Source organism: Vigna angularis, chromosome 11 (assembly GCF_016808095.1).
Source record: "Vigna angularis cultivar LongXiaoDou No.4 chromosome 11, ASM1680809v1, whole genome shotgun sequence".
Classification (NCBI taxonomy): Eukaryota; Viridiplantae; Streptophyta; class Magnoliopsida; order Fabales; family Fabaceae; genus Vigna; species Vigna angularis.
The window spans coordinates 541467-565687 of record NC_068980.1 but is presented as its reverse complement, the minus strand read 5'-3'; the positions used below and the strand labels follow the sequence as shown (position 1 = coordinate 565687).

The 24221-nt window shown below is 34.4% G+C and overlaps 2 protein-coding genes across 5 annotated transcripts in view; both read right to left on the bottom strand.

The window, feature by feature from the left end:
- LOC108333863 (mediator of RNA polymerase II transcription subunit 15a) overlaps positions 1 to 15784 on the bottom strand; it is a 30333-nt gene extending 14549 nt beyond the window's left edge. Inside the window, exons 1-9 of one of the 2 annotated variants that reach the window (XM_017569323.2) lie at positions 15703 to 15784; positions 15123 to 15246; positions 14106 to 14217; positions 13893 to 14007; positions 11570 to 12829; positions 9725 to 9795; positions 7432 to 7506; positions 5859 to 7214; positions 5381 to 5725 (exon numbers count right to left, since the gene is read on the bottom strand). In XM_017569323.2, the coding sequence (XP_017424812.1) occupies positions 5381 to 5725; positions 5859 to 7214; positions 7432 to 7506; positions 9725 to 9795; positions 11570 to 12829; positions 13893 to 14007; positions 14106 to 14217; positions 15123 to 15232 (3444 nt within the window). In that variant the 5' untranslated portion in view covers positions 15233 to 15246; positions 15703 to 15784. The remainder of the gene's footprint in view (positions 1 to 5380; positions 5726 to 5858; positions 7215 to 7431; positions 7507 to 9724; positions 9796 to 11569; positions 12830 to 13892; positions 14008 to 14105; positions 14218 to 15122; positions 15247 to 15702) is intronic. The other variant, XM_017569325.2, reaches the window with a different exon arrangement.
- A 1478-nt stretch (positions 15785 to 17262) lies between these two features.
- Positions 17263 to 20483, bottom strand: LOC108333448 (mediator of RNA polymerase II transcription subunit 15a). 3 transcript variants are annotated; one of them, XM_017568891.2, is made up of 6 exons: positions 20345 to 20483; positions 19795 to 19918; positions 18821 to 18932; positions 18601 to 18685; positions 18211 to 18354; positions 17263 to 17467 (listed from the first exon to the last, which is right to left on the bottom strand). In XM_017568891.2, exons 2-6 carry the CDS (start codon positions 19902 to 19904, stop codon positions 17436 to 17438), a joined length of 483 nt encoding a protein of 160 aa, XP_017424380.1. In that variant the 5' UTR covers positions 19905 to 19918; positions 20345 to 20483; the 3' UTR covers positions 17263 to 17435. The 3 variants fall into 3 exon arrangements, with proteins under 3 accessions (XP_017424380.1, XP_017424381.1, XP_017424382.1); XM_017568892.2 differs by having other exon boundaries at positions 18211 to 18348; XM_017568893.2 differs by lacking the exon at positions 18211 to 18354.
- Between the last annotated feature and the right edge of the window lie 3738 nt (positions 20484 to 24221).

Below are 24221 nucleotides of genomic sequence, written 5' to 3'. Positions count from 1 at the left end.
ACATCCAGCACTCGAGTGGCGATAGAACACTGAATGATCCGCTTCACTGCGAGACATACCAAATTGTTGAACAACACAACTGAATTTACCAAACTAGGCCCGAGGAGACTGTTTTAGGCCATATAAGGATTTGCGAAGACGACATACCAATCCAGATGACTCCCCCTGAGCAACAAAGCCAGGCGGTTGCTCCATATAAATTTCTTCCTGCAAATCACCATTGAGAAAAGCATTTTTGACATCAAGTTGGTAAAGAGGCCATTGTCGAAGAGCGGCCATGGCAATGAAAAGGCGAACAGAGGTAATTTTTGCCACTGGAGAAAAAGTATCACCATAATCCAAACCAAAAATCTGTGTGTAGCCTTTGGCAACCAGTCGAGCTTTCAGACGATCAATTGTGCCATCAGGACCAACCTTGATAGCATACACCCACCTGCAACCAACAACAGACTTTCCAGATGGTAATTGGACAAGCTCCCAAGTTCCACTTTCCTGTAAAGCACTTAATTCATCCATCATAGCTTGACGCCAACCAGGATGAGTTAAGGCATCACCCACAGATTTGGGAATTGACACAGAACAAATGGATGAGAGACAAGTATAAAAAGATGGAGATAATCTGTGGTAATTAAGAACAGTATAATGGGGGGAAGGGTTACGGGTAGAGCGTATACCTTTACGGAGGGCAATAGGCAAGTCAGACTCAGTTGCTGGAGCCGGAGGAGACACATGAGGCGGCACCGGAAGTGAGTCATGAGGGGGACAATTACGGCGACTATAAACCTGAAGGGGTGGAGGTGAAGGATGATCCTGTGGTGAATGAGAGTCTAAAGAAGGAGAAGACAAAATGGGTGGAGCATCACCAGGAGGATCACAGATAAGAGGAATATCAACAGTAACATGGAGAGGTACAGAACTAGAAAATAGATGTGAAAAGTAAAAAGAAGACTCATCAAAAGTGACATCAGCAGAGATAAAATGACGATTGAGGGAAGGGGAAAAACACTTATAGCCCTTTTGTGACCGTGGAAATCCTAAGAAGACACATTTGTGAGACCTAGGAGATAACTTATCAAGACCAGGACTAAAATCATGAACAAAACATGTAGACCCAAAAACTCGAAGAGGTAATGGATGCAGAGGGTCTTGAGGAAATAAGATAGAATGAGGGATTTTGTTATCTAGGACGGAAGATGGCATGCGGTTGATAAGATAACATGCTGTGAGAACTGCATCACCCCAAAAACGTGAGGGTACTTGACCATGAATCAGAAGTGTACGAGTTGTTTCAATAAGGTGTCTATTCTTGCGCTCAGCCACCCCATTTTGTTGAGGGGTATAAGCACATGAGGTTTGGTGAAGAATGCCATGAGAAGCCATAAACTGTTTAAACGGTTGAGAAAGGTATTCACGGCCATTATCACTACGTAAATTTCGAATAGACACCCCAAACTGTGTTTTTATTTCATTGAAAAAAGATTGAAAAATAGAAAACAACTCAGAACGATTCTTCATTAAAAACAACCAAGTACATCTGGAATAGTCATCAACAAAGGTAACAAAATACTGAAAACCTAAAATGGACTTAACACGACTAGGTCCCCAAATGTCAGAATGAACCAATGAAAAGGGGGACGACGCCCGTTGTGAGACACTACGAGGAAAGGAACTACGAGTATGCTTCCCTAACTGACAAGACTCACACGACAAACATGATAATGTGGACAACCTCGGGACAAGTTGTTGTAGTTTGACAAGACTAGGATGACCGAACTGAGCATGAAAAAGGGATGGTGACTCCATGACTACGCCAACATGTGGAGAAGGGCGGAGATGATAAAGGCCATGAGACTCACATCCTGTGCCAATCATGTGTTTTGAACTCCGGTCCTGCAACCAAACAGAATCTTTAGTAAAGGAAATAACACAATTAAGAGTACGAGTTAAACGACTAATGGACAATAAGTTGAAGGGAGACCCAGGGACATAGAGTACATGATCAATGGATATGGATGGAAAAATATTAACAGTACCAATACCATGAGATGAGACTCTAGACCCATCAGCCATTGTTACCGAGGGTAAATTAGCCGGACATGACAAGGAAGAAAACAAGGACTTGTTACCAGTGATATGATCGGTGGCGCCTGAGTCAAGGACCAAGGTCCAAGGGAGTGAGTTAGACCAACAAAAGGTGTACCTGTACGTGCAACAGATGCAGATGTAGTGGAACCAGAGTGCTGATGATTCTCATACCATCTGAGAAATTCGTTAAAGATTGCAGGTTTGTCTACGATATTAGATGAAGTAGGATGGTCTGCAGACGGTGATCGGGGAGGTGGATCAGAATTTGCCATTGCTACAGGTCGAGGAGGACGTCCATGGAGAGCATAACATCTATCAATCTTGTGGCCTAACTTGCCACAATGGTCACATTTTGGACGTCCTTTACTTGGCTTGCGAGACCGACTTCGATCATCACGTTGAGCAACCATAACAGAGGAATCATCAGTACGAGGGGATGTCTCAGTGACGGGTTTACTCGGTATACGCAAAAGAGCAGAACAAGTAGAAGTAAAGTTGGGTATGACAGGAGAACCCAAAATCTGATCACGGACATGAGAAACATCATCAGAGAGTCCGTATAATGCCAACAACATGAAGAACTTTGATCGTTGTTCCAATTCTTCAGCAGGAGTGGAAGCAGGAGGTAATATATCATTAAAGTCATGAAGAAGGGCATGAATTTTACCCAAATATTCTGCCATGGGACCAGGATTGCGCGGACCAATAACAGTTAATAGGTCCTGACAAACACCATAAAGACGCTGAGTGTCATTTGTGTATAACAACTTCGCTTGTGCCCATACTTCTGAACATGTCTCATAGGATCGAAACATTTGTTTCAGTGAGGAGTGAATGGTGGACTTTATAACAATGCATAACTGAGCATCAATTTTCATCCAGCGGGAAGTGTCATCTATGAGAGCAGTAGTCACATTTTGAGTAAGATGATCTAAGTACCCCTGACTCTTCAACCAAAGTTTGATGTCGGACGCCCAGGTTGCATAATTTGTGCCATCTAACTTGTCAATGGACAAGTGTACATTCACATAATTAGTATATATTGAGGGATCAGAAGATGAGCCACCAATAGAGGTGTTTGTAGACGAGGAAGACGCCATGGAGAGGGAGAAACCCTAAAAATTCAAAGTACTCCGATTGACGCAACGACCACAGATCCAGAAAGAGGGCGAGGAGGCGATCACGGCGGTGCTGATCGGCGGTGGAAAGCTCCGGCGACGCGCCGGCACGCGCGGCGGCAGCGGCGACTCTTGCGGCGGCGCGTGGAGGCGCGTGAGAGGTCCGATCGCCGCGATCTTCGTACGACGGTGGTCGCCCGGCCGATACGCTTCCGATGGTGTGGTCGCCAGTCGATTCTGGAACTCCGGCGACGGCGACGGCGGCGGTGGCGACGACGGCGGTGACGACGGCAGCGGCGGCGACTGCGACAACAGTAGCAGTGATGGGTGCCGGAGACCGTGGAGTTGACTGGAACTATTCCTGTGCTCTGATACCATATTAGAAGTGGACTTGAGGCCTAACTCATCCTCACAAAACCGGCTTGTAAGGTGAGGTCTGCACCCACTTATATACTTTAATTTGGCCTTATCTCTAGTCGATGTGGGACTTCCAACACACCCTCCTCACGCCGAGGTATATACATCTCGAGCGTGAGATTAGACATTAATGGGTGGTCCAATAGCGGCCCGATAATGGGTGGAACAATATGCCCAACAAACAACCAATAATGCTAGGATAGGCTCTAACCATAGCTCTGATACCATATGAGAAATAAAGAAGATTGGGAGAAAATATCCCTTGTGTGTTTAGACTACACATAGGGTAGTTTATTTATATTGTAAGATATGGGCCAATGCCCTTAATACAGAATAGACTAAGCCCAATTAACAGAAACACACATCTTAACATCTAACACCTTCTATGGGCTAAAACAAGCACCTCGTTAGTGGTTTCATAGGTAGCAAACTAATCTTCAACAAATTGGATTTGTCAACAGCACTTGATATTCATCTCTGTTTGTTTACAGAAAACAGTTGCAGGTTGTTTATTTTCTGGTTTATGTGGATGATATTATCATAACTGTTAGCTCTGCTGAACTCATTCATGGTATTACTTTCAAATTTAATGCTACTTTCTCTCACAATTGGGCCAGCTTGATTATTTTCTCGGTGCTGAAGTTAAATACTGACCTGACAATTCTATCTAATGACTCAAACCAAGTACATCCAAGACTTACTTCATAAGACACATGACAGAAACACATTCTATTTCTTCACCTATGGTGACTAATTGCAAGTTGTCTAAACATGGAGCTGATTTTTTCTCTGGTCCTCCACCGTTGAGTTGTGGGTACTCTTCAGTATACCACTCTTAATAGACCAGAGATTAGTTATGCAGTGAAGAAAGTATGTTAGTTCATGGCCAAACCTCTTGACTCTCATTGGATAGTTGTGAAACATATATTGAGATATCTTAAGGGTACAATATTTCATGGCTTGCATTTTCAACCTGCATCACCTAACTGGTCTTTAAGCTTAAAAGCCTATTGTGACGCTGACTGGGCATCAGATGTAGATGATCGCAGATCTACTTTAGGGGCAGCCATTTTGCTTAATCCTACTCTGATTTCTTGGTGGTCCAGAAAACAAGTTGTTGCACATTCTAGTACTGAAGCTGAATACAGAAGTCTAGCTCAAACAGCTGCAGAATTGTCCTGGATTTCCAAATTGCTAACAGAGTTGCAAGTTTCTTTCCTTACTCCAGTTCTTCTTTGTGATAATCAAAGTGCAGTGGCAATTGCTCATAATGCCGTTTTTCACAATCGGACCAAACATATGGAGATTGATGTGTTTTTTGTAAAGTTAAACGTTTGGCAAAGCAGCTCTCAATTTGTCATATTCCTACTCTGGATCAGTGGGCTGATCTTTTGACCAAGCCATTGTCCACAACTTGGTTGGTGTTTCTTTGCAGCAAACTAAATGTGAAGACTTTTGCTTTTGAAAAGTCTTCTCCTTGAGTTTGAGGGGGGCTGTTACTGTATATACTAAGTCAACTATGGTCAACTTGTATTATTAGTCAAACTTGTACAGCTGTAGGTTTCTTTCATTGTATTTGTACAGCTGTCAGATTATAACAGCTTCTTAGACATCTTTGTCTATATATACCTGCTGTACATAAGATTCAAGCGAGCAATAAGTTAATAAAAATATCCTGTTCAGTTTAAATTTTTTCCGTTCTTTTCTCAGTTCATGTTCTTCAACATTAAATAAAACGTAACGACTAAAAACAATAGTACCTCAACCCTTGGCATCTTGAATCTAGATGTTGCAGTTGAATCCAAATCAGAGACCTCAGAAGCAGTTAACTGCTTGATACTATCATTCATGCTACCAGCAGAAGATACAACATTCAAGGGTGTTGCATAAGTGTAGCGCTTCATCCTCCTAGTTCCATTGGCACCATCTTGTGCGATAAAATTTCTTGCCTGAAGGCGACAATTAGTCATAGCAACCAAATCTTCACCCACAGCAGCTCTGGATCCATTACCTGGTGCTGATCCTGCTATCCTATCGTTCATGCTTACAACTGAACCAATGTCACTAACAGCAGAACATAATGTTTTTGATGACATTGATTTCACCTGGAATCATATGATTATTGGACAGAAATTTTTAAGTTGAAAAATTATGGAAACCTTTATGTATTGTCAAATTCGTAAAGAACTTAAAGACCACAGTCACAGATCAGGCCAGCTTAAGATAAACTACACTAACCGCTTTAATTAGACGCTCAATGGGCTGTTCAGTAACAGTCGACTTTCCAGATGTGGATACAAAAGCATTACCAAGAGCACCATCAGGACCAGTGAACTCTGCAAGTAAAGGAGAGGCTGATATTCCAGGTGTTCCAATGGCAAGGGATTGAGCTGGTGCTGTTGCACCACCTGATTGCTGATATCCAATATTTACAGCATTTGATATCAATGAAATACCAGAAATGGGCTTTTCAGAATCCCCTGGCATAGGAGATGGAGCCAAGGGAGGTGAGGGAGTGGGTACTACAAAAGGTGAGTTAGCTGATTGCAGAGGAGTAGCAACTTTTGTGAGAGATGGAAGGTGGTTTTGTTGGTCAACCTGAGGAGATGAGTGTTGTGGAATCTGAGGAGATGTGGCCTGAAGGAGCTGAGGAGAAGAAACAGGAAAAGGACTCCCTTTCATCTGTTGGTGGGGATAAGATGAGCGTTGACTAGAAGTAAGATGTGACTGAAAGACGCCTGGCTTAACTCCAATTCCTTGCCTCATCTTAATGTCATTTGCATCATTCATTTGGTGAAGTTGTTGTAATTGATGAGTCGGCAATTGTGCAGGCAGTTGTTGCTTTGCTGTTTGGTGTAATTGCTGTTGTTGTTGTTGTTGCTGTTGCATGATCTGTTGTTGCTTCCTCTGAATCAATTGCCGCTGATATTGTTGCTTAATTTGTTGATTATGTAACATCTGTTGCTCCTGTTGTTTTAGTTGCTGGTGTTGAAGCATACTGGAACCTTGCTGAAGGGGGTTAAGATTTGACTGGATTACATTAACCCCGGATTGTGAGGATAAGGAGTTAACATTAGTTTGTTGAGAAGCACTAACAGGGTTTTGTTGGAGTGAGCTAACAGGAACCTGTTGTAGGGAGTTTACAGCATTTCCTGGTCCTGAATCTAAATTGGAATTTGGTTGCATTGAATTCATCTTACTCTGTTGTGCTGTAGATACACCAGACAGAGAATTGTGCTGCATGTTTGGCATATTATTCTGCTGCATTGTTGCTACAGAGCCTTGCATATTTGATGTTTGCAACTGAGAATTAATTTGATTTTCATGAGACTGCACTTGTGTAACTTGGGATTGTGACTGTGACATGGAATGCATATGTGGTGGGGGAAGCTGTCCAGGTATGTTCTTCTTAGGTCTATTTGTATTTATAAAATTAATAATCTGCTTCTCATATGAACCCAATTTCTCCTTGAAACTAGGTGAGATATTACTCTTGGAAACCTGAAGGAATGTTATAATTCGTTCCAGCATCATTTTAAACACCTTCAGCTTATCAAGCTGCTCTGACTTTGGTTGTTGTGGAAGAGAATCCTGCTGATAAACAAAGAAAAGATACAAGATTAAACAGTGACACTAATTTGAGTAAAAATAAAAACAAGGACTTCTCCTTTTAGAGTTTGCTAGAATAATAATAATAATAACAACAACAATAATAATAGTAACAACAACAACAACAATAATAATAATAATAACAATGGAAGAGGCTTCCTTGTCCATAGCTGATATTAAAAATTTGCCTGACTGAACATACCTGTTGAAGTTTAGAAGCAATCTTTTGGTACATTTCATTCAACTCTGGCAAGTAACTTTCTTTCATTGATTTAATCTGCCGTTTAAAATCAACAGAAGCAAATCATCAATGCATTATAAACCTTGAAATCTCCTCTGCAGGAAGATTTGTAACACTATTGCCTTAAGGAAGGGTAAAAAATATTTTCCCATTTTATAGTGCATCATAATTTCAACTTTCACTTTCACGCAAAAAAATTGAGTTGTGAACCTTGCATGCATGCACCTGACCTAGTGACTTTGAGTATCAAATTGAAAACTTTAAAATCTCACCTAAGAAATACCATTCATAACAGCACAAAATCATATTAACAATAACAATGAGTAGGATAAAAAGATAGTAAATGTAAAGGTTGGTATCATCCACATAAAAATTAAACAGTATGGATTCAAGGGTCTGTTTGGGTAAGTTTTTTCGAAAAAATTCTAGGAGATGAAAATAAAAAATAACAATGGAATAAACTTCATAATCTAAATAAATTAACAAGAACTTCTACAAATTAATTTATGCATAAATTGATTTGAACTTATTTCATTTTTTCTTCTCATTTTTTCTTTTAGAAGTGTTTGTGGAATAGTTTACCTAAACAAGCTCTAAGAGAAGTTGGAATTATGGCAGAAATATAAGGTAGGGAAGAAGGGGAAATAAATACTTGGGAATATTTTGAGCTCAGCAAGAAATATAATATTTTATTGATCAGCAACTTTTATATTTATAATGCCCGAAAGAGAAAAACAAAGTAGCAAATTACTAAATAGAACTATCAGTATCTGACAGACTTGTTCCTCAAGCAAAAGTGTCAAATTAGTATGAATTTTAGCAAGCTGTAATAAAAATATAAATTCATATGCAGTTACGCGAAATACACTTGCAGGAATGAAAAGAACATAAAAAATAAGCCATGTGCTTGCACAACTTGTGATTGCAACTGTCCCCTTGCCTTTGACTGAGATAAACTAAGCATTTCCAATTCTAACAATGGTGACATTGATTAGTCTCAATCAACCAACTTTCACTTAAGTCACTGCTCAAGAAACAAGTGGCTACAAACAGTTGGTTCTCCTCCTCTTGATTAGCAATTTGAGCTCCCTCACCAAGGAAATTATTGTTGTGCCAAATTATAGCTTCATGCCCCATTTGGTTACAATTGCTGCTTGCATCAGGTCTCTTGCAACGTCTGAAAAGTGGATGACCTTTTATGCCACAATGTTGACAAGGTGGATGGTTGTTCTTTCCTTGCTTTTAATTTGATTGTTTTTTTTGTGTTGCTTCATCAACCTTTATTGCTCTTGCACAAGTAGCACTCTTAGATAAATCCTCTCTATTATCTCACATCAACTAGAGATAAGACAAATTTATAATATACAAGTGGGTGCAAACCACACCTTACAAGTATAAAAGACTAGTTGGAAAATTGAACTATCTTATAACTACTCATCCTGACATTTCTTTTGCGGTCAGTATGACGAGTCAATTTTTTAATTTTCCATATCCATATCATTGGAATGTTGTCATTTGTATATTGAAGTACATTAAAGGTTTTCTTGGAAAAGGATTGTTATATGGACACAATAATCACAGTAGACTTGTATGTTATTCAGATGTTGATTGGGTAGTCTCTCCTTCTGATAGGAGATCCACTTCCGGATATGATGTCTTCATTGGTGATAATTTGATCTCTTGGAAGAGAAAGAAACAATGTTGTAGCAAGTTCTAGTGCGGAAACAAGATATAGAAATATGGCCTCAACTACTTGTGAGCTTATTTGGCTTAAACAGTTACTTAAAGAATTGCATTTTGGAAAGGTCACTCAAATGACACTTATTGACACCTATGTGACAATCAAGTTATTTTTCAAATCCCGACTTTTATGAAAGAACCAAACATATTGAGATTGAATGTGATTTTCTTCAAGAAAATATTATACTCTGGAGAAATTGAGACTGAGTTTGTTAATTCTAGTGATCAACTAGCATATGGTTTTACTAAATCACTAGGCGAACCTAGAGTTGATTATATTTATAACAAGTATGGTAAATATGATTTATATGTACCACCTTGAGGGAGAGTGTTAGATATTTCCCATTCAGTTTATTATATTTTTGTTATTAATGTTGTTAGATGTATCTAGCTTAGGTCCATCTCTTTGTATTTTCCTGTTTATAAATATACAATACACATTAGAGATTCATCTTATGCCTCTTTCTCTTTTATTTCAACGGTCTTAAAAGATGATTAGAAAATAGGATATTACCTTTTGATAAACTTCTTCTTGCCAATCACCCCCACTTGACTGGCCAGTCTGTGCTGTTGAATCCAGAGAAGCTTCAAAAGATATTTCAAACACATGTGAGCTAGGGCTGAAAAAATGCAGAAATTTGTTGTTTTTGAAAATTAATGAGGTAATTGCAAAATATGTTAGTGAACATTATTCTATCATACACATAAGATAGATTATATGTGATATCCTATGTTGTTGCTCTCCAGAAAGTTTGATGCTTAACTTATATGGACGAGTTATTCATAACACAAACATCACAAAAGAATTTCTGTAGACAAGGCAAATAAGTCATGGAGGAAAGACAAACAAACCAGAAATGGTAAATTTGAAGCAATAGTCCCAATATTTCTTTTACAGAAATCAGATGAAAAAAAAATACATTGAATTCCTGTATTTCTTTTACAATTTTCATTTTCTATGCAATCTTTTGACAAAAAATGCAAGAATTATCCAAGGCAGTCCAAATAGAACTCCTACATGTAGATTCGTATACGATTTGACTTCTACATGCTTGTAAGATGGGGTATCCTGATTTAGAAGAAAACTAATCCTACTGAGATCATGTAGGGACGGTACTCGAGCATGTCAAATTACAGGGATCAAGCAATCCTAGTAATCCTGCCCTTGGTTTTGCATCTTAACTGCTGACAAAATCAAACCCAAACCCAGATAATACCCAAAATCAAATGACATATTGCAAAACTCTCTCATACCTGCAAAACACAATGTCTACAAACAATATCTGCTAAATTATCCCTATAAGGTCTAGCCGTCTAGGGCAAGGACAGAACAGTGCTACCACCTTAAAACTAAATCACAGGCATGCCTGTTCTCATAGCTACCAAATTTGCACAGTGGCATATAACAAACAGTTCTGAAAAGGATATAGCAGGAACTGGATGGCTGCTTATTTTAATATTATAATACAAACTAAATAATTTATAACACATTAAAGATGTTAAATATATTCATGACAAATAATAAGTCAAATTTACACACCCAACTACTATCAATCTAGGAGCAAAAAAGAACAAAATAATGAAGAAAAAAGAAAGAAAAATTATGGTGAAATTAACAGAAAAAAAAAACATAGCAACTTAAGTAAAGCTAAAAGTGGACTGGAAAGATGAAAGAACAAACGCAAGGGGAACACTCTTTTTAAAAGTGAAGAAACAAATGTCACATCAGAGGTAACCCTCCGTACAATGGTCAAGGAAGAAGGTTTTCAAGTCCTATTATGTGTTGAAAGAAAAATAAAAGAAATATAGAAAAGCTTATTGTCATCAGTTCAGTCTGCACTTTGCTAGAGTATGCTTTAGATTACTATACCTGTTCTATCATATTTTGATGTACACTCCTTTCTCTGCTTTTGTAATATTACATTTTGTGGAGCAGTTCACTGAAAAATAAATGTTTTTAGTGTTTTAATGTTTCAATTTCCATATTTAACTAGTGGCCTTGGCTCTATTAGAGGGCTTAGGCCATTCTTTTGCTGGGCAGACAGGGCTTAGACCTTGCAGAATTACATCTGTATTGTATTTAGAATAAGACTTTAATGTATTGAAAAATAAATGTTTTTAGTGTTTTAATGTCAGTAGAGATTTCAAAGTTATCCAACCTATTTATGTTATATAGATGTTTGAAATACAATTTTATATAAGATGGGGATCTTTTATTCCATGATGTGATCGCACAATTTGTCTACCTCCTAAATGACCCACGGTAGTAGGTAAGCTCACGAGTTTGATCACCAAGAAGCCACCAATTGACAGAAGGTAAAGCACACAAAGAAAAATGCATAGTTGCAAATTCACATACTTGATGAAGTTTCTGGAAGGGGTCTTTGTGATTGATATAACTGCTTCTGCTGATCAAGAACAGTTGATTGCTGAAGTAAGGGACCTGAGGCTTGAAGCCTTTGTTGCATATCTCGTTGCAAGGAATTTGGTTGCTGTTGCAAACCCAACTGTTGTTGCAATTGTGCAGGCTGAGATTGAATCTGTGGCATCAATTGCTGTTGTGGAGGCTGTGTCTGTGACTGCTGCACTTGAGATGGTAACAAATTTGATGCATTTTGTTGAGATTGTGGTTGAATTTGAACCTGTGATTGTTGTAGCACGTGTGCAGAGTGCTGGCTTGTTTGCATACCTGAGTTGCCAGATTGAGGTCCTAAGACTTGCTGTGGCTGTAACCCAGGGACATTATTACCCAACTGTTGATGCATATTTGATAGGTTGTTTTGCTGATTTATCAATTGTTGCTGTTGCTGTTGCAGGTTGGAGAGATTGTTCTGTTGTGCAAGTAACCTCTGTGGTTGCTGCAAATCACTAACATTACTTTGTGTCCCAAGTATTTGGGTATGCTGCATGTTTGAGGCATTTCCCTGTGCGCCCATAAGCTGTTGTTGTTGTTGCTGTTGTGGAGGTAATATTGACTGTTGAGTCATTGGTGTTTGTTGCTGATGAATGATTGAAGTTTGTTGTGGTTGTTGTTGCCTGATAACTTGGGAGTGTTGCTGAAGCACAGACTGTGTTGATTGTTGAACATTATTAGATTGTTGATTGTGCTGAATGCTAGGTAGAGATGTCTGCATCATGGGAGCCTGCTGCATAACAGATGATGTTTGAATGACAGGTTGCTGAGAAGATTGCAGTTGATTTGGTTGTAGAAGATTCTGCTGCTGCTGCTGCTGCTGCTGCTGCTGCTGCTGGTGGTGGAACTTGTGCCTTATAAGCTGATGTTGAATTTGTTGTTGATATAGAAATTGCTGTGAATTTTGTGATTGCTGCTGTTGTTGGGGAACAACCTGCTGCCTTGCTTGAATTTGTCTCTGGGAACCAGCAAACATATTTTGCATGTTGGAATTCTGGCTAATGGTGTTCCCCACTGAATTCTGTCCAGGTATATTCTGCATGTTAGGATTATTCTGACCAACATTTTGGATAGGAGTCTGGGTTAAACCCGATGATTGAGATGCAATATTATTTTGCATAAGCTGTTGGCGTGCCTGGGATTGATTGGGCATAGAAATAGAATGTTGCTGCCCAGGATTGTGAACTTGAGGTGGAATTACAAGCCCTATTAAATAAACAGTGATTCGTTAAGACAGAGAAACCCACAAAAAACTTAAGATATAACATCAGGATCCGAATGAATTGTTAACAGCACACAATTGGAATTTTGCAACCTAACAAGGAGTTGAAGTTACAAAAAAGCTAGTAAGCAAGCAAGAACGGTCCAAATAAAAGAAAGCAAATGTATGAACAAACAATACTACCTGTAATAATGGATACAAGCTGGCCTTCAGAGGGAATAAAGAGTTAACAATGTGGTTCAAGCTTTTTGAACTTTCAAAAATTAAGCATTTCATCACTTTTTTCCTTTGTGGGTAATTTGTATTTTCCATTCACAATTAGATTGATTTTTGTTAGGGTTCCTACAACAAAAATGGATGAAATAAAGCCAATATTATTACTCAAAAGTGTATCAGAAACACAGTAGGGTTAACAATCCTACTGCCACAGAGCAAGCTCCTTCAAGGAAACAACATTCCCACTCCTAACCGAAGTTTTTTCTCTCCCCACTACCTCTTATTTTACTACCTTATATTTTCCCTATCCCTCTCATTCCTTAATTGATTCGGTTACATCTTTTGCCACCACAACACTACTCTTCACACCCTTTTTTCTCCTTTCACACAACCTCAAAACCTTGGGCTTACTATGAGTGTCTAGGCCCACATTCCTTGCCGTTTCAATTTTAGTCAAATGGTTACTCATCCAACACCTAGATTTGTAATTTCAATGTGCTCTTTTTGGTGGAAGACTTAAACTCAAGTTTAGCAAAAGATTCCTAATGTAGGATACAACACTTGCATCCTTTATCTTTTGGCAATCAATCACTTAAACCCAAATCAACATACAATCTAAAAAAAAAAAAAACATAAATGTATTTGGTGTTCAAATTCAAACCAAACAATTAAAAATAAATTCTCTTTAGATACTAAAACCTGGAAAAAAAGCGGAAATGGCAAAGGAAACCAAAATTGCAAGTCAACCACGGATATAGACATAGACATTGCAATGTTTTTAGAGATAAATTTTAAAATGTTAATATCAATGGAAAAATTTTAAAAGCAGACCTGGATCGGGAGGTTTATTACTTGGACCACCTTGATTTGGAGCATTGGCCATGCTGCCCTGGGATTTAGTCTCCATGGTAAGCATCTTCAAAGATATTTTTCGTAGATAATCAGACTGAAATAAGGGAATATCACATTAAACCATCAATCTTTCAAATGGAATGTTATTGTAAACATAAACACAAATTGATAAATCTATAATCAAATACGTACCTGGCTTGTTGCAGCAGTAAAAATCTTCTCTTCAAACCTTTGAGCAATCTTCTGAAGTTCATGCAATCCCTCTTGACCAGAAACAGGAAGATGTCTTTTTAACGTGTCCATTCTATAGAAAATGAAGAAAAGCAATTTAATAACTAAATAATACAAATTATAGAAAACTTATGGTCAATAGGCAATCCTAAAATGTTATAAGCTCGTTAAAATGTAAAAAAGACCTTATTGAAATCATACACATGTTCAAAACAAAAAACAATTATAGTGGAATAGATATCAGGAATGGAGTGCAAGCAGCATATTTAAATTTAAATTTTCGAATTTCATTCTCTTTTTTTCTGTAATATTCTCCGCCAAGGCTAGTATAGCAATGTCTTTCCTTCGAAAATAACTTCTGAAATATATGAAAAATTAAGAGTTTGAAGCACTTGTGAGAGTAGTTCTCATCCATGAGTTTTATCTTGATTTCTAGTAATCCAAGTGACTACTCTTCCTTGTTGTTTATCATGAAGATGAAGATGAAACTTCAAATTCAAGTATTAAGTAGCAGACCCGTTTCTTACACCATCTAACTATTATCCTCCTCCATCTTTTCTCCATTAATTTGTTTTCATGTCCTTATGCTCTATAATTGTTAGTTCAACCCTATTTCAATCCATTTCTATCCATAGTTATCTTGTTAATGACTTTATTCGGCTAAACCTCATCATCAATGAGCATGTGCAGACATGCTAAACCTCATCCCTACACTTTAATTATGACATTAAAAACCATAGAAGCAATATTTTATTAAATTTTCATTTTTCAAGAAAAATAAACACATTTAATTATTTTGTTAACTTGACAGTCACATTTGAGCACAAGTTTCATAATTCTTTGAATCATAGAATTACAATTACGGTGCTATGCTCTTTCATATACATTCAAAGAGACCAGAGTACTCGCGGAAATATTCTCAATCTATGGAATTATGAACCAAATAAAAATCAGTGAAACCATAAGACTGAATCTTACATTTTGTTGACAATTCTTTGGCGGGACTCTTGCTGCAAGCCACCTCTCCAGTCACTAGTATCCATATTGGCTTCAGTGCCTTGATTAGGTCTCCAATTATTGTTATCCATCTAATTTTGATAAACTAAAAAAAGAAAAACGGACTATTCTTGTCAAATTAAATTTCCAAAGATAATATAAATGTATGAAATATTATGAAGATAATTCAACATAACCCATATAAATAAAACATCCACCAATAAATGGTATAGTCAACAAAACGGTTAAACAACAAAGCAAAATGTTATAAAAACTTAGGTTTATAAGATGCACACAAAAACATTAATTTTCTAATTGTCTGGTAATTAATTGTAAAAGCGACTAACAAAATTCCAATTTTACATAAAATATCCTCAATTTTGTCCATTTATAAATTTATGCCTATCATGTTCTCGTCTATCAAAGATCGAGTACTGATTCAAACCAAACGCCCCTCTTTTATATTCGCTCTTTGGATTAAAGAGCTATCCATGACGGGAGCCAATAATCTTTCAAAGATGAGAAAAAAAAGAAAAAAGAAATCCAATATTAGAAAACCGACCTGATGGTAGTGGCGATTTTCGTGCGATTCGGGCGTAGGAGCAGTGTTACAGATTGCGTGTATGACTGGTGAGCTTCAAAATATTATTATTATTATTTATAAAGTTTTCTAACTTTTCTATATTTATGATATATAAAATATAATACGAACTACTTTATTTTTATTGTAAATTTATTAGTCTATAAAATATTTGTATATTTTTTATTATAAATAATTTTATATTATAGATATTTATTTGAATTTTAAAAAAATAAATATTAAAATGATAGAATAGTAAAATATTTACCATTTTAAACTTTAAATAATTTATAAAATAATTAAATTTAGATTAACGATTTTTGAAAGATAAAAATAAAAATATAATTATTTAAATTTAAAATCATGATTACTTAAAAATAAAATTAGAAAAAAATGTTAGAAAAAAACACGAATCTTCTTTATATATAAATATATAATTATAGATATTGTATTATTTCGAAATGAGATGTTATATTTTTGTTAATATAAAGTTAACTTATTTTCCCTGTGTGTTATTATTTTATTACACCAAAATATATAAATTGTTAAATTTTGTAAATATTGCATTTTACAATTGGGAAGTCGAGGAAATTTATTTATTTTCAATAAAATTTAAAATAGTAAAAATAAAAATTTTCTCAGCTGTGTATTTTTATTAAATCATTGGAAAAGTTATTGAATCATAAAAATTATTACGGAGGACATATTCTTATTTCTCATATGTTTTACCTTTTTTATTCCACCCTTTTGTATACAAGTGATTAAAAAGATGTTTTCTTCACCTACTTTTATATCTACTCTTTAATGTAATTAGTATGATCATAATTTAATTTCACATATAAAAAGAAGGAATAATCAAAGACAAAAATCACGGTTAAGTCTAAACACAATAAAAATAAAATAAAACAAATATGACTTTCAACGGTAAAACAAAGATAATATGTTTGATTTATATACATAAGCAAAATAGTTATGAATTTCTAGATTATTTCTATGTCTAATGATTGAATATTGAAAATGATATCTCTATTGACAAATCCAATTTAGATATTTAATATTTAATTTCATAAATTCAAAATTTTCAAGTTTTTTTAAAGAATTTTTAGTACAGGTTTATATTATAGAATTCAACCATTTTGGAATGGGTAATCCATAAGCCTTCTGTATGGTAAATTTAAAAAACATTTCAAATCTTATAATATAAAATATTAAATAATATTTTTATATTCTAGAATTATAATAATTACAAATCCGCATAAATTGTTTTTAAAATTATATTGTATTTTGAATTACATAATTTAAAAAATAAATTTTTATAATACAAATTTTTATTACAAATTATTATATTATAAATTTATAAATTTATATTCTAAAATATATAATTTAAAATAAAGTTAAAATTTTTTTTCTTTAAGTAAATATTGAAAATCGTTAAAACTTTAGTTTAATTTAATCTCCCAATTTTAAAAAAATAACAATTGAGTTATTCATGTAATGCCTCATATTATTCAAAAACCGATAACTTTCAAAATTTTATCATTGTGAAAATTTAAAAACTTAAATATATAATATAATTTATTCAAAACATGATTGTTCCAAAAACCCTTATCTAATGGAAATAACCAAACAAAATAAAATAACTTCAAATACATTGTTTTAAAATTCAAATGCAATGACTTTAAATAAAAATCTTAAGTTTGTCCCCCGTCTCGAATCTACCCTGCCTCAGCACCATCTGCAACATCATCTGTTCACATATAACACATTATACGATCATCGCCCATAATTTTATTCACAACACACAAACACATGTGAGATAAGCTACCGATAAAACAATCACAATAATAATAAGATATAAACGCATTGCATATATCAACCATAAACCACCCCATCCCAACAAACAGGATTTTTAATCCTCTAACATAACTTAATCATAATGAATTACTCATTTTTTTATATTGATCTTCAATCCTCGATTCTTGACCCTTGAACTTTGATATCATCACTAACATCTCACACATAGACCCTTGGTTTATCAATTCATTAACGGTTAAGTTAACTACTTACTATAATCATTATAATAACACTACTATCAACTATAATCATTATAATAACACTACTATCAACATAGCATCACCTGGAGCTAGAGCTGTCAAAGCGGCCCATTTTATAAGATTTGGCCCTAACCCATGTGAGTTGGGGCTAAAAAAGCCCACAGGGCCAAAAAAATTCTCATTAAAAAAACCTACCGGACCAGATATCCCTAAAAGCCCTATGGGTTAAGGCTAGCCTATGGGTTTTCTTTATAATAATAAAAGTAGAAACAAAAGATAGTCAATTCTACAACATTCACCCTAATTACCACATATTTCCCTAATTACCACATATTTCCCTAATTACCACATATTTCCCTAATTACCACATATTTCCTGGGTCTTACATTCACCCCTCCTCAAAAGAATTTTCATCATCGAAAATTGCTCTACTTACCAAAAAGACAAGGATACTCCTTCTTCATAACCTCCTCTAGTTCCCAAGTCATTTTCTGAGTAGTTTCATCCCATAGCACCTTCACTGTGCGAATGTCCTTCCCTCGCAACGTCTTAGTTTGCACATCTAAGACTCGTACTGGTCCTATTTGAATAGTTAAGTCCTCTTTAACATGTATTTGGTGTTCAAATTCAAACCAAACAATTAAAAATAAATTTTTCTTTAGATACTAAAACCTATCGGGAATGGCAAAGGAAACCAAAATTGCAAGTCAACAACGAATATAGACACAGACATTGCAATGTTTTTAGAGATAAATTTTAAAATGTTAATATCAATGGAAAAATTTTAAAAGCTGATCTGGATCGGGAGGTTTGTTACGTGGACCACCTTGATTTGGAGCATTGGCCATGCTGCCCTGGGATTTAGTCTCCATGGTAAGCATCTTCAAAGATATTTTTCGTAGATAATCAGACTGAAATAAGGGAATATCACATTTAACCATCAATCTTTCAAATAGAATGTTATTGTAAACATAATCACAAACTTTCAAATAGAATGTTATTGTAAACATAATCACAAATTGATAAATCTATAATCAAATATGTACCTGGCTTGTTGCAGCAGTAAACATCTTCTCTTCAAACCTTTGAGCAATCTTCTGAAGTTCATGCAATCCCTCTTGACCAGAAACAGGAATATGTCTTTTTAACGTGTCCATTCTATTAAAAATGAAGAAAAGCAATTTAATAACTAAATAATACAAATTATAGAAAACTTATGGTCAATAGACAATCCTAAATTGTTATAAGCTCGTTAAAATGTAAAAAAGACCTTATTGAAATCATACACATGTTCAAAACAAAAAACAATTATAGTCGAATAGATATCAGGAATGGCAGCAGATTTAAATTTAAATTTTCGAATTTCATTCTCTTTTTTCTGTAATATTCTCCGCCAAGGCTAGTATAGCAATGTCTTTCCTTCGAAGATAACTTCTGAAATATATGAAAAATTGAGAGTTTAAAGCACATGTGAGAGTAGTTCTCATCCATGAGTTTTTTCTTGATTTCTAGTAGTCCAAGTGACTACTCTTCCTTGTTTATCATGAAGATGAAGATGAAACTTCAAATTAAAGTAGCAAGTAGCAGACCCGTTTCTTACACCATCTATGTATTATCCTCCTCCATCTTTTCTCCATTAATTTGTTTTCATGTCCTTATGCTCTATAATTGTTAGTTCAACCCTGTTCCAATCCATTTCTATACATAGTCATGTTCTTGTTAATGACTTTATTCAGCTAAACCTCATCATCAATGAGCATGTGCAGACATGCTAAACCTCATCCCTACACTTTAATTATGACATTAAAAACCATAGAAGCAATATTTTATTAAATTTTCATTTTCCAAGAAAAAATGAACCCATTTAATTGTTTTATTAACCTGAAAGTCAGACATTTGAGCACAAGTTTCATAACTTTTTGAATGGTGCTATGATCACCACGGTACTCGCGGAAATGTTGTCAATCTATGGAATTATGAACCAAATAAAAATCATTGAGACCATAAGACTGAATCTTACATTTTGTTGACAATTCTTTGGCGTGATTCTTGCTGCAACCCACCTCTCCAACTACTGGTATCCATATTAGCTTCATTGCTGTGATTAGGTCTCCAATTATTGTTATCCATCAAATTTTGATTAACTAAAAAAAGAAAAAACGAACTATTCTTGTCAAATAAATTCCAAAAGATAATATAAATGTATGAAATATTATCAAGATAATTCAACATATAACCCATATAAATAAAACATCCACCGATAAAGGTATAGTCAACAAAACGATTAAACAACAAAGTTGTAAAAACCTAGGTTTATAAGATGCACACAAAAACATTAATTTTCTAATTGTCTGCTAATTAATTGTAAAAACGAATAACAAAATTCTAATTTTACATAAAATATCCTCGTCCATTTATAAATTTATGCCTGTCATGTTCTCCTCTCTCAAAGATCGAGTACTGATTCAAACGAAACGCCCCTCTTTTCTCTTCATTAAAGAGCTATCCATGACTGGTGCCAATAATCTTTCAAAGATGAGAAAAAACAAATCCAATATTAGAAAACCGACCTGATGGTGGTGGCGATTTTCGTACGATTCGGGCGTAGGAGCAGTGTTACAGATTGCGTAACTGGTGAGCTTCGACTGTAACTGGTGAGCTAGGGAAAAACCATTTCAAAATATTATTATTATTTATAAAGTTTTCAAACTTTTCTATATTTATTATATATAAAATATAATACGGACTCCTTGTAAATTTATTAGTCTATTTAATAATTTGTATACTTTTATTATAAAATAATTTTATATTATAAATATTTATTTGTGTCTCTGTTAGGATTGATATCTCTTACATAAAGCATCTAAAATTAGTTGTTATAATAATTGATAGAAAGTGAATACTTAAAAATTTGCTTATATTTGTGACTTAACATGTTATTTATAAATTATTTGATGAATCCTTTTTATATACAAATAATCAAAAAGATGTTTTTCTTCACCTCCTTTCATACTCTTAACGTAATCAGCATGATCATAATTTGATTCCACGTATAAAAAGAAGGAATAACCAAAGAAAAAAAAATCACGGTTAAGTCTAAACGCGATAAAAATAAAACAAAACAAATATGAACAAAGATAATATTTTTGATTTATGTGGATAAGCAAAGTTATGAATTATGAATTTCTAGGTTATTTTTTTATGTAGGTGGGAGTAATGATTGAGTATTGAAAATGATATGTACAAATCTAATTTAGATATTTAACATCTATTTTCATAAATTTAAAATTTTTAAGTTTTTTGTAAAGAATTTTTACTACAGGGTTATATTATGGAATTCAACCATTTTTGGAATGTGTAATCCATAACCCTTTTGAATGGTAAATTTAAAAAACATGTCACATCTTATAATATAAGATATTAAATAATATTTTTATATTTTAAAATTATAATAATTATAAATCCGCATAAACTGTATTTTAAATTATACGTTCTGAAATACAAAATAAATAATGTATTTTGAATTACATAATTTAAAATATAAACTGTTAGAATACAATTTTTTATTACAAATTATTATATTATGAATTTATATTCTAAAATATATAATTTAAAATAAGATTGAATATGTCTTCTTTTTTCTTTAACTAAGTGAAAATTTAAAATAGTTATTTTTCAAAATTTTGACTTAATTTAATATTTTAATTTTAAAAAAATAATACATGAGTAGTTTTTATCGATATATTCTCACTCTAATGTTAAATTAAAAATATATTCAATATATTATATAAATTTAACAAAATTTGATTAAAATAATTAAATTATTTTAATTATAAAAAATTAAATTAGTTTAAAACTTTAAATAGACTAATTTCGAATTTTAAAAAATTAAAAAATTAAAAATATATTTAATCATTTTTAATTGAAAGAAATCGTTGCATCCTAAAATTAGAAAGTATAAGAAGAAATGCCTGGACTAATTTTGACTTCCCAGACTGAGAGGGTTACCAACAAATTTTCTTTTTTTATGATTTCTTAAAATTATCTTTTTAATATATATTTAATAATGCAAATATTTTATTAACTTTTAATATATTATTTAGTATTTTAAATTAAACAGATTAAAATAATTATTAATTTTGCATGTTGAATTTTTTTTATTGGATCGTATTCTTTTATATAATGCAATAAAATAAATAATTTTTTTAATATTTTTTATTTTAAAAAGATTTAATTCATTAGAGTTAACTAAAAAATAAAGGTAGATGACTAAAAATACCAATTCATCCTTATTAAATTATCAATTATGACGAGTTGACGAGACTTTGTTAGGTTTCAATAATAACGAATGACGTTGAAAACTATAATGAAAAATATTACTAAGGAAGTAACCATTATAAATTAGGTTTATCACTAAGTCCCTATTTTCGCATGGAATCTCAATTTGGTCCCTTTCTTTCTGGAAATATCAATTGGGTCCCAAATTTATGAAAATTGTAACAATTGGATCCTTTCCGTTAAATTGTCTCCAACGACGTTAGTGTTTGTCTGATGTGGCACGCTGTTAACTGACGTGGCTTACTGAAGTCACTTAGACGTGGATAATTCAATTTTGGACGAACCCAAAAGTAGAGCAATAAACCCTAAGCCTTGCCATCTTCATTGCCAACATTAATGATAGCAGAGATAAGAGATGAAGGGAGACGATGTCGCCGACACCTACTCCATTTGCAAGCCCGGTGGTGGCCATGGGTGGCGACTAGAGGCACCAACGGAGACGTTGACAGAACCTCTGGTGGTGGCTTGTTCCAAGGTGGAAGGCACAACGGCATCCCCCAAGTCGGAGGGAAGACATATCTCACAGAAAAAGAAGAGGGGAGCAACACCACCGGCTCTAGGAAGCGCCATTGGCCCTAGGCAACGCCGGCGGCAAGCTCCACAGTGGCGACCACGCGATTGAGATTATTTGATTTTCATATATTGTTTCTGGTGTATGTCCCTGAATATGATTTATGTAAGAGAGATTGGCCTGAGTTTGACTGAGATGCTTGACCACTCCTCTGAGAAGTAGAGGTGTAAATGTTTTAGCAAGTTTAGGCGTTTAAATTTACTTTGGATCATACGTTTTTGCGTACTTAAGCGAATTAATTCTAATAAAATACGAAGATTTGGTTATATTATTTACAAACTCTTGTTTAATAACTTTTAAAGTTGCAAATTGTGAAACAAGAGTTGCTGTTATGAGATGAAAGAAATGGTAAGATCCACTTAATGCATAAAGTAAAATAGAGAACGAAAACCTTGCTTTGTTCCAAGAATTGAAAGGTACAATAGAAGAGGTAATTGACATGACGAAGCGGTGTTAAAGGATGAGATCGGGCATTTCCTGAATGAAATCATATCAATGGTGTCTTGGGTCCCATTGAAAAAGTTTGCCAACTTTTATTATTATTTGGAAGATAAACTGATAAACACATACATGGCAAAAGGCAAATTTAAGTGCAATAAGTGAGGAGAAGACAGAGTGAACAGTGACAGTTTGGCAGCAACAATAAACATTCAAATTCCAAGCTTTTTCAGATTGGTCATACTTGTGCACAGTGACACACCCACTTTTCTGCAACACTTGCTCTTTCACTAAATGCCTGGTTTTTCTAGCCATTAGGTAGGAATGGGAAAAGGAATAAGAAGGCCATGGAGGGTGCCTTTCCCATACCTGTACTTTGCTTGCAAATGGAGTAGGTGTCGGCGACATCGTCTCCCTTCATCTTTTATCTCTGCTATCATTAATGTTGGCAATGAAGATGGCAAGGCTTAGGGTTTATTGCTCTGCTTTTGGGTTCGTCCAAAATTGAATTATCCACGTCTAAGTGACTTCAGTAAGCCACGTCAGTTAACAGCGTGCCACATCAGACAAACACTAACGCCGTTGGAGACAATTTAACGGAAAGGATCCAATTGTTACAATTTTCATAAATTTGGGACCAAATTGATATTTCCAGAAAGAAAGGGACCAAATTGAGATTTCATGCGAAAATAGAGACTTAGTGAATGATTAAACCTATAAATTAATAAAGGTTGATGGGTAGAAAAATACACATGGCGTAAATATATACGTCTTATGTATGCTAAAGTTTGATGGGATTAACTTTATTAATATTATTCTCCTTCAAAAATATCAAACATGTCTTTGAATATCTTAAATCGTTTTCAAACAAAATTCACATTCAATTTTGTTTCAAGAGAAAAATATACAAAATATATTTTGTTATTTATATTTGGTGTATATCAATATTTATCAACCTACTAAACGTTCCCCTTCCTTCACGTATTTTGATTTTAACCAACCATCATAAACATATTTTTGTTGTTTAAGTAAAAAACTAATCATACGCTTAACATTTAAATAATTTCTCTAATTTTATTTTTCCTATTTATACCTATTTA